The 15,112-nt window shown below is 29.6% G+C and overlaps 4 protein-coding genes across 4 annotated transcripts, besides 1 other annotated feature; all 4 read right to left on the reverse strand.

The window, feature by feature from the left end:
* Nucleotides 1-1,715: part of a mobile genetic element that runs on past the window's edge.
* Nucleotides 291-1,118, reverse strand: TVAGG3_0409370 (uncharacterized protein; the record flags this gene model as incomplete). The annotated part of the gene is made up of 1 exon (XM_051233038.1): nucleotides 291-1,118. One exon carries the CDS (start codon nucleotides 1,116-1,118, stop codon nucleotides 291-293), a length of 828 nt encoding a protein of 275 aa, XP_051102768.1.
* Nucleotides 1,716-3,823: 2,108 nt separating the features above from the next.
* Nucleotides 3,824-4,267, reverse strand: TVAGG3_0409380 (protein of unknown function, DUF4108 family; the record flags this gene model as incomplete). Its single annotated transcript, XM_001319272.1, has 1 exon — nucleotides 3,824-4,267. One exon carries the CDS (start codon nucleotides 4,265-4,267, stop codon nucleotides 3,824-3,826), a length of 444 nt encoding a protein of 147 aa, XP_001319307.1.
* Nucleotides 4,268-6,988: 2,721 nt separating this feature from the next.
* On the reverse strand, nucleotides 6,989-11,080 carry TVAGG3_0409390 (uncharacterized protein; the record flags this gene model as incomplete). Its single annotated transcript, XM_001319271.1, has 1 exon — nucleotides 6,989-11,080. One exon carries the CDS (start codon nucleotides 11,078-11,080, stop codon nucleotides 6,989-6,991), a length of 4,092 nt encoding a protein of 1,363 aa, XP_001319306.1.
* Nucleotides 11,081-12,771: 1,691 nt separating this feature from the next.
* Nucleotides 12,772-14,385, reverse strand: TVAGG3_0409400 (uncharacterized protein; the record flags this gene model as incomplete). The annotated part of the gene is made up of 1 exon (XM_001319270.2): nucleotides 12,823-14,175. The coding sequence occupies one exon, from the start codon at nucleotides 14,173-14,175 to the stop codon at nucleotides 12,823-12,825; it is 1,353 nt and encodes a 450-aa protein (XP_001319305.1).
* Nucleotides 14,386-15,112: the final 727 nt, after the last annotated feature.

Here is a 15,112-nt window from a genome sequence, read left to right on the forward strand (position 1 = left end):
CAGGTTTTCCATTTGGACCCGTAATGTCTGCTTCGTGTGCTTCCCAATTTGGTCCGTGACGTTTGGCATATGCTTGAGCTTCTGGTAATGTTAAAACGTTTCTCATTTGTTTAACATCCTTTTGAAGACCGGCAACAATGTGGACTAATTCTTTCATTCCGTCTGGAACTTTCATAGTTCTATTATATGCACCCTTTTTGTTTGTTCCTTGTTTTAATGGAACCTGTAGAAGATTTGCAATTTCTGTCATGTTTAATTATAAATAAAAAATAAAAATTAATTATAAAAAGTTATTCGAATTTAATGGAACCTTTATTTAAATCAACTATTATTTTTCCATGTTCTCCTAATTGTTGATATTGTGTGTAAAGTTCATTAATGCTCATTGGTAAATTCACTTGATAAAGCATAACGTTCAACTGTTGACGACTAAAACCACTGAAAATGAAAAGGGTGGACAGGTTTGATTTAATGTTTGTGCTTAATGCTTTAAAGTATTGAACAGCCATGAAGAATGAACACTGAATGTGTCGACATTGAGTTAATAATTGATTAAAATATGATTTCTCATTAGTTATTAGTTTTGATTTCACCGCATCATCTAGAAAAATGAGTGAATGCAAAAATTCTCTATCAAAATTTGAAATAGAAAGTGTTTCAAATAATTCATCCCGTTGTTTATCAATAATTTTATCCTCTAATCCTTGCTTCTTGATTGTATTATATAATTCTTTATACATTACAAAGTTTTTTAAATAATCTTCTGCTTCTTCTTGTGATAAATAAATAATTGGAATTTTGATTAAATGCTTTAAAGATTCAAATGTATCATCTGAAGGTGAACCTGAACGGTTGATATAAATTAACACATGTGAATAGGGTGAAGTGTTAGCAATAATGATAATTTGTTTTAATATCGTTAATGTTTTACCTTTATTTTGTTTACCAATTGCTGCAGTGATTGAATTTAAGTAACATTCAGAATATGGAATTTTCATTAATTTTTCCTTAGATAGAGCATTTCTATTATCACTCAATGCTTCATTAATCATATCATCTACGTATGTATTATATACTCCTGCTAATTCTTCATAAGGGGTGGATGAATTTAAATCCATTTAATCAAAAATAAATTTATAATTTTAAACATTTCTATTCATCAATATTTCATCATATGAACTTCTATACTGCGGTGGTGTACCTGTTGGATGATATTTCAAACCTTCATCCGGTGTCCATGTCCAATATGTAGTCCTAGTAAACCAAACCTGAGGAGGATTTGTCACTTTTGAACAGTAAGTGTCATTTTCACCCTGAATGATTGGATAAGCTTTCACTTGTACTGTAACTTGTGAGTTGAAAGTTTCTAATCCATCAAAGAATATACCCGCTCCATCACGTTGAACTGGAATAGTGCATAAGAATGAAGTTTGGTCTTTCCATGTTCTAGCTAATGGGTGCCATTCATCATTCAGTGGTCTAGTTAATGAGTCCTCGTATTCTTCTGTGCATTCATTCACTCCATCTAAATCAGAAGCTTGAAGCATACGTGTAAAGAATATGTCACCCACTGTGGTCATCGCTTGATCGGGGAAGTTTCTGGAATCTATAGTGACCTGAAGACCTCGAAGCATTGGATTTTCTAAAACCGTTCTTTGCATTGCATTCTTCGGAAATGTTAACACAACATCTGTAACATTATGAAGAGCGTATGAGAAATCTGAGCTAATACCTTCAGGAGTGATGCAACCTCCATTTAGTGAACGAACGTCAATATGTTGAGCTGGAATCATGAATGGATCTTCCTTACTAAATAAACGTGGTATTGCTTTAACTGATTCTTCAATTAAACCGTATCCTGGTGTAATGCATTTATCCTCTAAAACTTCCATCTTTGTGCATGAAATAATAACGTCTTCAACTGTTGCGTCAGCAGATGTAGCGGCTAAGCTTGTAATTAATTTGGCAGGAAGTCCGATTTGTTGGAATTTGCGATCATATTTATAAACATGATTCATAATCTTTTCATAATTTTCATCAGTTATCTTTTCATAAACGTAATTTTGTAAATCAGCAACTCTTAACGGGTCAACCTGACAAAATACTAAAGTATCCCTGAAAACATAATATTTAAGAATGATTTCACCAAATGATTTAGGATAATCATCGAACGCCTGAAATGCTAACAAATCATTTACCGGAATAATCATATCAAAAGTGACATCAACTTCTTCATTTGCTTTCTTGAAAACTTCTGAAGGGTCAATATATTTACCACATACTGAGTTATCATATTTTTGAACATTATTATATAACGAATGAACAAACTTTTTAACTTTCCTTTCTGATTTTGGTTTATATGTTGCAAATGCGAAAGATTCACGGGCGCAATCCATCTGAAGATAACCAGCATCACCTCTTTCGGTTTCTACTTCTAATTGCTTAAAGCTTTGATTTGATGATTTATAACCAACGAATAAACGCATGCATTTAAAAGCGGCATCACATGTGAAAGCTTTATTTGAAACTAGAGTTGCTTTAACTTTGCGTTTAATATATGTGTCACCTAATTGGTTCACATCATGAGCCGGATTTGTAATTCTTAAATGAGTTTGTTTATCATCAAAATATGGAGCATCAGAGTCATAGCATGAACTTTCAAGTTCTCTATAATATCTTCTACCGTCATTCTTTGCGAATATTTCATTTATCTTTTCGAATGAATGAAATACATTTCCATTAATCGGTTTAGTGTTTGGCACTAAATAGTTAGTCGTCATTTATTATTAAATAAAAAATCAAAATTAAAAGATGAAAATGAATTTTTAATTTTAATGAAATAATCAACTATGGCTGCAGGATTCTTTAAGAAACTGTGGGATAAAGTAAAAAGAGGAGCGCATAAAGTTTGGGAAGGGATTAAGAAAGGAGCAAATTGGATATTTAAGAATAAAGAAGCAATTAGTGACGTTGCTGAACAAATAGCACCTAATGTTCCGGTAAGGGAAGTATTAAATAAAGGAGATAAGGTTTATCGTCGACTACAACCGATACTAAGATAAAAATAATATTTATTTATTTTTCCACTATCTACCCCTATTTTATTAAGTATTCCTTCAGCAATTCCACCAACTGCGTTACCTGCTTGTGCTCCCATCGCCGGATTACCTGCTTTAGCACCTAATACTCCTCCTATGATAGTTCCTGCCGTTTTCGCTACTGGTGCCAAAAAGTTTGCAACGGGTTTAATAATCTTTTGATGAACCCAACTTGCAGCTTTCTTAATTCCTTCCCATAATTTTTTAAAGAATCCTGCCGCCATCTCTGATTTAATATTAATTAAAAAATATATTTCATCACTTATATTCTAATTTTTTATTTAATGATAAATGAAACCGATTTTAAAAATAAATGAAACAGAGGAGGAAGAAATAAATGAAAGTGAAAATGTTCAACAAAAAATAAACGTTGTTAAACCAATTACTGAAATAAAAATTTTTTCATCTGTTGATGAATTTAATGACTATTATGCTAATAATAAAAAATTATTTGAAGAATTGACAACATGTAAATTGAATAAAATGTTTAAAGTTGAGGACAGAGTCCAAGACCCGGAGGGTCATGGATTCAAAATTTCAAAAATAAAAGGTGTTGTTAGTTTAAAATCTATTCCTCAATCAAGAATCACCTCATTAATGAAAATTGATGATTTAACAAAAAGAATAGAAATTATTGAAGAGCGAATAAATCAAATTATTGATTTCATAAATCATGACTCGTTGAGCCCGGGTCCTTAAAGCTCAAGGCACAAAGTGCCCAGGACTTAAAGTCCATCACTGAGTTCAAGGTTATATTCATCAAATATTTCATTATTAAATGCAACTTCTGCTAGTTTATTTATTTTTTCAATACGATCATTTGAAAGTCTATCGTTTAATTTTTTCTGAAGTTTTTCATTTTCTAGTTCTGAAACTTTATTTGGATGATATTTAAACCCGTTAAATTCTTTTTCCTCAGTTTTGATCATTAATTTACAAAGAACTTTTGTGGTTGAAATTCGTTTAAACCATTTATCATTAATATTTGTTATAAATTCAATATCTGGAATTAATTCCCAAATTTTTGCATTTTCAATTAATTTATTATCAAATGCAAAAGCAATAGGTTTAATATTAAACTTACCTTTATAATATATACTTTCTACATAATCATCGAAATAAACATCTACTTGTTTAACATTTTCAAGAATTGGTGAAAGAACATCCATTAATTGATTGACGGTTACGAATCTTGATCCACTCATTTTCATACGAATTAAAAAAATAAATTATTCAAAAAATGTAAGACATGAATTTTTAAAATTGGTTTCATACAAAATAAAAATAAATTATTCATAAATGTAAGACATGAATTTTTAAAGTTTATTTTTCATTCATGAATGATAATTATATCTAATTTCTTTTACTCTCTCGTATATACTAGATTTAAAGAATTCAGAACTTTTACCATAATCTCCTAAATGTTTTCTAATCCCTAACGTGTGCCAGTTATTATATGAAACTGTATAAACTTTATCTTTATCTTTACATCTTTCATCACTTCCAATATATTTATATCTCAGTTTTGATTTTGCATTTTCATAATCATTAACGTTTAATAATTCACAGTCTTCCTTTTTAAATAAATGTTTAAGATATTCAGGATTTAATACTCTACGTTTATATGCTCCTAACTTAGTTCTAAAGGTTTTTCTACAAAATTTAGGAATTCCATCCTCTTTAATGTCATCAATGATTTCCATTTCATTATTTTCAATTTCTTCTTCTCGTTTATGAGGTCTTTGATTATGACTCCATTGATTCCATGAAATTAAATATTCTTTATCATTATATTTATACCTCATTAGCTTATTTTGGCTTTCATATTCATTTAATAATTCACAATCTTCATTTTTAAATTGAAGTTTAACCCATTCAGGATTTAAACAATGTTTAATTAATCGCGGAATATCTGACATCATCTATATATAGCTTCTTTTATAAAAGATAAAAAAATAAATTATTTTAAAATTAATGTTAATTTTTTAATGATTTATAAATAAATATATTTTAATGCATCGTCTATATATAGATGTAACAAAAAAAGTCACACAACCCGCACTCATCTACTACTTTAGAGAATACCAGTGCCTTTACTCTGAAAAAAAACTAAAGAAATTATCGTAATTCTATTTCAAAAGGTGTATTTTTGTGAAATAACACTTGAAAGAATTTCAATGTACCCACAAAAATATACGTTTTGTACCCAGATTTTCCTTACTTTTACCACTCCCCATGTAATTTCTGGGGAAAACGATAATTCATTTTTTTTATGGATGAATAGATCGTTTTCCTAGAAAGGACCTCATATCTCTGGCTAAAAAGAGTGTCAGATCCTAAATAGATTATTGATCTAGTGTACAAATCCAATAAAAAGCCTATTTTTTGGCTTTTTTGGTGCTCATTTTTTCGAAGATCTACATGAATATGGGGAAACCATCGGATTTTTTTGGTTAACCCACATCTTCATGTAGTCTGGACTATCTTTCCTCGAAGGACCTCTTTACGGGTGTAAAAACTCATAAAGTTCTCAAAAGATTCATTCTCGATCTCCATGCTGAAAGAATTTACAATAAAAACGAGATCTACGCATCAAACTGCAGCCATAAATGAACTGAACCCCTAAAACTCAGCTCTTAGTTTATCAAAAACGTCGAAATCCTTCTCATTGCAATCAAAATTTCTCAATAACTCATAAGAAAAATCGAATTTTGATTAAGCCGATGTTATAGGTATCACAAATACTACAAACTTGAGCAATATCGAAATTGCCAGCAAAAGTTTGAAATTGCATTGCTCATATTTGTTTTGTAAACTAAAAATCTGCTTATATTATTCATTAATTTTTTATATATTATTCATATACTTTAATAAAAACAATACTATTTCACCTTAAAAATGAATTTCATAAGTCAATATTATTTTTTTGAAAATGTATCAATTTTCGATTAAAACAACATGAGAATAAAATTTACGCAAAATTATGTTAAAAAATGGTTTTAAAAATTTACAATTGATGAAGAATAAGATTGCAAGAAGTTTTGAAGTTTAATTTTAAGAAAAAAAATTCGGATATTATTCATGGATCTAAGTAATCTGATATTTGAGTATCGGCACTATGCATAAAACATATATTTATAGTTTTTTTGGAGTTTTATGATTTTAAATATATTCAATTTTGGCAATCCAATAGATTTTTAAAAAATAGGTAAATAAAAATAGATTACATATGCAGCAGATTTAGAACATGAAACAAATCTTATAGTGACCCAAAAAAAATTCATGATCCAAAAAAGAAAAAATTTGGCTAAATGAAAATCAAACCTTGGCATAATGAATCATTATGTCGGATGTTTCCACTACACTACACCTGCAGTTCGAAAAATATCCTTGGTGGTTCTATTTAATAGCTACTCCCAACGATAGGCGGTGTCCCCAGCTTTAGAGAGGTGGTAAAAGTAAGGCAAATCTGGGTAATAAAATTCTTTCATTATTCAGTATTCAAAGCTCATAAAATTTAAATTAGAATGATTGAAACATAAAGAAATCGAAATTTTTTGCCGAATCTTGGCGGATTCGCGTGGATAGGTTTTGAGAAATTGTATCTTTCATAAAAATGAAAAAGAATGAAATTAGTTTTTCATAATATTGTGATTAGTCCTTCTGCAATCAGAATTTAAAAATTTTTCTCACCGATGTAAATATGTCAATTTTTTCCAAATTATGTATTTATTCAATTTGAGTGCTACCAATAGATCAGGTGTCTGTTCATTCCAAAAGCAAACCTATGAGGCTGCAAGTGTGCTTTGAGGCATAATCTTAATTGAATGCCCTCTCAAAATTGAGGGGATGAACGTGGAGCCCAAAAAAAGTTAATTAAAATATTTTAATTAAACTTCATTTGAATCTTTGTCTGATTCGATATCTTCGATGTCTTCTGCGTCATTTTTACTATTTTCATTATTATTTTGCTTTCTTTTATAAAGGATGAATAACGCGACTGCAACTCCAACAACTACCAGTATTCCAATGACGACACCTGCAACAATACCACCGGTATTATTTTTTCCTCCATTTCCTCCTTTAGAACCATCTTCATCACTTGGAGATTCTTGAGGTTTTTCATGTTCTGGTGATGGATCAGTATCTGGTTTAGGATTAGGATTTGGATTAGGATCTGGATTAGGATCTGGATTAGGATTTGGATTTGGATCTGGATCTGGATCAGGATTTGTTTGATCTGGATCAGGATTTGGATTTGGATCTGGGTCAGGATCTGGTACTTCTTCTGTATATCCAACTCTACTGACATCAGTGCCAGTGAAAACATTTTCATCAAGTCCAAATGCTTCGCCAAGTACAGAACTAGACTTAACTCTTTTAGCACCAGATGCCGGCACAAAATTAATTATATTAGTTGTCTTAAATTTGATAGCAATATCCTCATCCGAAGGATCACCAACTTCATATTCAATCTCCTTTGTTTGATCAATAGCTTTTAGATGTAATTCGTTCAACAATTCAGATAATCTGAAATTGATAAAGTATTGAGAAATTGGAAGATATAATGAACCTAATTTGGCTTTAATGATGAAAAATTCATTAGTTTTTTCAATTGAAATTTCTAATGGTGATTCACCCTTTGGTATATTTATTCTTTCAACAGTTCCTATCCATGACTTATAAAATGCAATTTGAGATGTTTTATAGAATATTTCTTTTTTGACGTTTATGGAATATGATTTTCTAATATCTACAGGTAAAATGCCATTCTTATTGGTATACTTTAACATTACTGGTTGGTCATTTGATATTGTAATTAAATTGGCACATTTATCACCTGAAATATATTCACATTTTCTATACACTGTGTACACATTTTGACCATTCAGATGTAGGAAATTGCCCTCAATTGTGTGTTCTTCTATGGTACGAAGCTGATGATTATATACGATGACATGTTCTTGAAAGTCTTTACGATAAGGCATAACAAAGAAAGAAATGTCTATTTGTCCATTATATATACTGTCACTCAAATCAATTCTCTTTGATGTTTCATCTTCTTTCAAAATATATCTAACATCAATGAATTGAATCGGATATTGTGTATCTGTCTTAATTCCAACAAGAACTTTTGTAGGTGCATTATCGTATTGTAATTTGAAAATTTTACTATTATCGAGTTGCCCATTTTGTTGCACACAAATATAGTAAGAATTGAAGTCACCAATAAAAGCATAAGGGCAAGATGAGCTTGAACCAGGGTAATAATTTTTCATATCATAAAACTCTTTTCCTGAGATCATCTGTATAGGTTGTTCATAAATGTAAAGGTTTGGCTCAATATTGGACTCGCAGGCTCTGAGTAAAATGTAATTAGAATATTTTTTGAGTTCAGATACAGGAATTAAATATAAATGAGTTTCAATTGGAACATAATCCAAAATCGGAACATATTTATAGGAAGCAAGATAAATAAATGCATTATCATCTAGATTTTCAATATTAATTGGGCAATGAATCGTGAAATAATTTCCTGATAATTCATCAACAGAATACCAAAATTGGTAAAAACCTTTAACTCTATTTAAATATTCGAATACACGAGTAGGCATATATTTGGTATTAGAATCAACCTGGAATACAATTCTAGACAATTTTTCGGTTGGTAAAAAACCTAATCTATGTTGCGCACAATTGATATTTTTATAATTGCCATTGATAGGGAATACGGCATTAAGTGTTTCATGCATAAATTCTCCATCAATAATTGAATCTTGATTGAAAGTTATTGTACGGTCACTTGATGTGATGAATTGTGAAGTTTGAGAATCTATTGAAGGATCTAAATCAGTGTAAAATGTATAACTTGACACTCCATTACTTTGCTTTGGAATAAAAATTCCTTGATAAATTTCACTTCCTTTCGAAAAAGATAAATAAACATTATTAGTCAATGCAACAACATCTTGATTTGGATTTACAAATTGTAATTGTAAGTTTGTATGCTTATCTGATGTTGAAGTAAGATCCCAAATTTTAATTTGATCAAGATTTGATAAATCCGATGGGATTTTTGTATCATAAAATGACGAATAAGAAGTAAGAGACCATTTATCATTTACAATTTTCCAAACACAATATTTGCCTTTTCTGTTTGGTTCAAACATCATATATTTATCTGTTGATTTTGATGTCGATATTTTCCCTAAAGCCAGTTTTGAAAGTCCTTTTGTTTCAATTTTAACTGAAATTTTATCATTAGAAAAATATCCATCATCAATCATTATTTCTTTTAATGATGAAATTGTATTTAATCCACAATCAACATTTCCCATTGCTTCTTTTGCAGAATTTGTAAGTGCATTAATTTCGAATCTGTATGGAACTGAAACATCCAATGAAATAAATGGCGATAATGTTGTAAGGGATTTTGAGTAATAGTTTAATGGATAAACTTTTGATGCAATATATTTGCTATTTGATTTAACAGAAACGCTAAGAACTTTATTTGTACTTGTGTAATCATTGTATATATAAGGTATAACCAAAAATGAACTCTTAGGATCCTGGAAATATGACTCACTATTTCCGTCACCGGCTTTATTATAATCAATGAAGCAATGTTCATAAGGTTCAAACCGATATAATTCCGAATCATTTGATTTTTTTGCAAATTTTGGAGCAAAACCAAGAAGCTTAAATCCATCAAATACATAATTCCAAAACACTGATGGTTCAATATTAATATTAATATAAGGGAATGGACATTTTGATTTATCAAGATTAAAAACGACGGGAACTTTGATACCGCCAGAAATCAAAACTCCTGTGCTAATAAGTTTAATTATTTCTACAGTTACATTCACTCCCATTGAAAATTTGAATGGAAATTCTAAAGAAAAATCACTGATTGATGGATTAGAAGGCATTACTGGTTTTTCAACATATGGAACAAATTTGAATGATCTATCTCCTAGATTGATGCCATTTGAACCAAATTCAGCTTTTTGTGTAAAATACAATGTGTATTTTCTGAAATATGTTATTTCAAATGGAATATGAAGTGTGACATCTTCAAGTGCAGCCTTTAAATTTGCTTTAAGGTGTATAATAAGTGGAATGGGGCCTATCATTACTGGAATATCACGAATTGGAATATTTTTATCTATGAAATCAAATCCAGGAAATGTAACATCTCCTAAAACACCAAACAAAACACCTCCACAGACTTGAATATCTAGTTCAACTTTGTTTTGAGAGTTAGAACCGGATTTTTCACATTGAAGAGAAACTGTTCCTTGTATATATCCACCTACATTAACACGAGCCGCCATATTTAAATTTTCGAGGACAACTCGTCTTAACCAATTACTATCCTTTTTCTCACTTGTATCTTCTATCGTTGAATCTGAATTATCTGTTGTCGAATCTGATTCATCTTCTTCTTTCTTTTTCTTTAACAATTCAAGAAGGTTATAGTCTGGTTTTCCGCTCTCTAATTTTCCATCATCACCTTCAGTCCAATAGAATTCTTTTCCGACAGAGTGCGAAGAACTATCTTCATCTCTGTAAATTTTTTGTACTATAGATAAACTATAATGCGGTATTAATTCGGATTCATTTATTCTTATGGTTTTGTAAACTTTAACATTGTTTGATGTTTCTGCACATTCACATATTTTGTAAAATTTACCATTGTATTCAGTATGAAATACATAATCTGAAAAGTCTTTGTTATCCATTTGTGCAAGAGCAAGAACATGTTTTGCTTTTGCAAACCCTTGAATTGCAGATGATTGGTCACCAATGATATTGTATGCGAATGTAAATGTGCCCTCTGGGATTGTATGAACTCCTGCTTCCCAATCTGTTTTGATATTTGTTTTGGGTTTTCTGCTTTTGCTAGATAAAATTGCTTGGTCAATAAGAAATTGATACTGACTTATTGATCTAGAGTGGATCAATAAGGTAAAGAACATTGTTAAAAATGAAAAACTTTTTCAAAAAAAATTGAGTAAAAAAATCTTGACTAGTCAAAGTTTCAAAATCCCTAGTGTAAAAACCGTTAACAAAACAAAGTTACAATCTCTCAGATATGATAACTAATGTCAAAAATTAAACCCATTTTCTTACGTATAGTTTCGCTATCGTTTTTTTGCGTCAATATTGATTGGACCTCTATCGGATATATAATAGACTTTACGAAGGAAAAGGAGTTTAGGAAACCTTTTCAAATTTGTAAATGATATTGAATTATTTAAATTTGAAATTCTCCTCTCAATTTATGTAATACAATTTCAATACAAGGCGCATCTCAATTTTGAGACACTACTGAATTTTTAATGAGTCAACTCAAAAAGATTGGATTCATTCAATTTAAAAGAGGCTAAAAATTGAAAATTCAGAACATACTCCATCATATCTCGGAAATTGAGTGAGATATGATAGTTATCGGAAATGAAATTGAAAAGCTAAAATTGCTTGATCAAAAGGAAATTGATCTAGAATTAAAGAACATTGTTAAAAATGAAAATCATTGTAAAAAAATCTTGACTAAGTTACCTCAATTTCTATCGTCCGAATTTGTAAACTTTTTTTACAAAAAGTTGACCTCTAGTTGATTTTCCTCAAATTAATACAAGCAGTATTGACTATCACAAAGGAAAGTTTTATATGGTAGTTGTTACGGCTAAATTTATTGTTCATTAACTTATCATATTTAACAATTAAAATCAACATACTTATTTTATAATATTAACAATATGTACTCGCTTATACTCGAAGAAACATTGAGGTATTCGCCATAAAATCAAGTTTTCGGATTTGAATTATCTAATATCTTCAACTCAGAGGCTCTTCCATCGAAAATTGCAACGATAGATTTGATGTCATACGTGAAACAACTAATATACCTTAAATCCAGGTTCCTGCTATCGGCCAATTTTTTTTATAAATTTAATAAAATTACATTCTCTTTCAAAATTTATTAAGAGTATGATATTTAAGAAATATCAGCGAAAGAAACAATCTTCACTATTCGAATTTTGCCAAAATCGATCTATATGAAATTACCAATTATTTGATGTTTGAGATTATCATAATTATAGCTTTCTTGGATTAACATGAGTTATTTCAAGCATAATTTAAACACAAATTATAGTATTTTTTCTTGATTTATTATGGAAATATTATAAACTAAGGCATTTTTTATTAACGCATTCGTTATTGAATATCTTATCCTACACATGTATAATATAGGGACATATTCCGACAAAATATTATATTCTTGAAAATCTCATTTTCAAAGCTTGAAAGCATATGTAAAGATACAGTCCAATGAACTTAAGTTAGTTGTACATATCTTATTTTATCCTTTATAATATCTTATTTCCAGCCATTTTTTTAAAAATTGAGACCTTACAGGGCCTCTATCAGTAACAAATCACTAAAGTTACTTTTTTCATATGCCAAAATTGATTTTTTTTTTATAAATAACTGTAAATATAACATTGATCATATTTTATCTTTTCACTTTTTCCAAATCTAAAAAAGATCTCAAGAAGAAGACTCAAGGATGTGATTCCTTCAGCACTCATTAATGAATAATGATTTAGATTTCTTTTTTGATTTCAAAATTTATCATGAAATTAGAAAACAAAGCATAATAAACAATATTTATTCTTTAAAAACAGATATATTATAAATTGAAAAGTTGATTTTGTTATTTGAGTGAATTAATATCTAATTCTCTGATGTAATCAATGGCAGATACAAAAAGATTACGAGCAAAATCCAAACCAGATGGAAATGAAATTTTTGTAATACATTTCAATAGCAACGCTGGTGAAATAGGATCTGCAATTGGATACAAACAAATTAATGGCCAAAAAAGTGAAAATATGTCATCAAATGCCATAAGTTCGTTCTTCTTCCGCTTCACAGTTCCGTTAGATTCGTATGTTGCTCGTTCAATGTAATGTAACGACTTTGCAGTGAGCCAAGCAATAGTAAGAGGGTCTGTATGGAACTGTATGTACGAAAGTAAGTCTAATGATTCTTTGTAGTACTTTGAAATCTCGATAAATTTCTTATTTGTCGAATTTGGTGGTAAAATTTTGTCGCTGATCTTTAATGATGCACAATCTAGTTGTGGAATATCAATACAACGAGAGTAGAATTGGGATTTGTCAACGTTGGCGTTCAAATATGGAAAAGCTAAATATAATCTGTCAAAAAAGAAGCGAATTACAGTATATTTCATAACCGTTTCTTGAAGAGGATTCGTTGGGTTGATAAGGCTTTTCAAACCTTCGTAAATGAAGCCGACTCCGGAAAAATCAATTGGCGGAATATTAAATTTGTTAGTACTGTTATTATTTTTGCTGATGATAGTCTTATTTAGTTCTTTAACGATATTTCGGACTTGTTCATCGAATAATGGGACTAAATTAGCTGAATTAATATAACAATAAAAAATGTCGTCAAATTCTGAATATGGACAGTAGTCAGACTTCGATTCAATCAACGTTTGAAAGTTGACAAGTCCATCATGTATTTGTTTCTCTGATATTTGAGGATATAACGTTTGATCTTTTATTTTTAGTGCGTAATTATCAAGAGAGAGAATATTATGGAGTAATGAGATTCTCTCCTTTGATGAATTAAATTTGCTATCAATAAATAATCTATATTCGGAACAACGGAAAATGACTAAAGTATTTGAATCTTTGCAGTCTTTGATAAAACAAATGAGCTGTGATAAAGTAGATGCTTCTGCTAGATAGAAATTAGAGTAAAAACCTTGATATTTGCTCTGTAGTTTTGTCAACTTTTTAGAAATAAAAATTTGCTCTGGAGTAACGAGTTCATTATTTGGCAATCGGAATTTAAACAGACATTCAGGTGCATTCTGGGATAATGCGTAAATTTCGTTAAAAAGAAGATTTGTTCTGTCGACGTTATTTTGATAATTTTTCTTTGTGATTCCACGAATGGTACGACCATATTTAATATATCGAAGGCAATCTTTTCCTTCAAGTTGTTTAGGGAAGACAAGCTTCCCTTCCTCATTCATTTTCTTAGACTTGAAAAAGGAAAAGATAAAAAATCTCTGATTCAGAGATTTTATCCCAAGCATATGGGGATTCTAAATTTTTGTCCCTATCGTTATCCCAATTGAATTTTTTTTTGGAATTTAAAAATTTTTTTTCTCCATGTAAACTTAAATTTTAATTTTTACCACTAAAATGCAATATTTCAACAAATTAATGAGTAATAATATTTTAATTTATAATAAATATTATAAATCTCCTCAATTTAATGTAATTATTGTATTAATTTTTGTTGAAAATATAAAATCTTCAAGTAAATGATGTGAATTTAATATTTTTAGAATGTTGTTTAATTGTACTATATTATGCATGTAAAATTTTGTTACAATACATTTTATATGGGATCCCCATTGCCCAATTGAGAGAAAATTGAGAGGTGGGATTGGGCTAGCCCAATTCAAAATATCCCAGGTGGAAATAAAAAAATTAACAATTCAACATAAAAAAGCATCTTAAATAATAATGATAAAAAGAAATTTTGTATGAATTTCAATCAAATTTGTTTTTATTCAACTTAAGAAATCACTTCATTAATGAAAGAAGTCGGGTTCACAACATATCCCGATCTTGAAACGAAACAACATGTTTTTTTGATGCCCTAAACGGGGGGGTCGCCAGCAAAAAAAAAGATGTCAAAATTTATCCCAAAAATTTAAAAAAAATCGAAGAAAGTGCATCCCAGGGATTATAAAATTTAAGTTTTCACATCTCTATCTCTGAAATTAGGCCAAATCAAGTTTTATCGATTTATTATTGCCATTGAGTGATATTAAGGGTGCACCCGTATGTACGTTTATTTGAGAGGAGGAGGATTACCCTCTCAATTTTGAGGGGTTCGTTAGTTTATTTTCTCGATGAATATGCAATAAAATTTGATTTTTACCTTATCAATATACTTCA

The sequence above is a fragment of the Trichomonas vaginalis genome, chromosome V, assembly GCF_026262505.1.
Source record: "Trichomonas vaginalis G3 chromosome V, whole genome shotgun sequence".
NCBI lineage: Eukaryota > Parabasalia > Trichomonadida > Trichomonadidae > Trichomonas > Trichomonas vaginalis.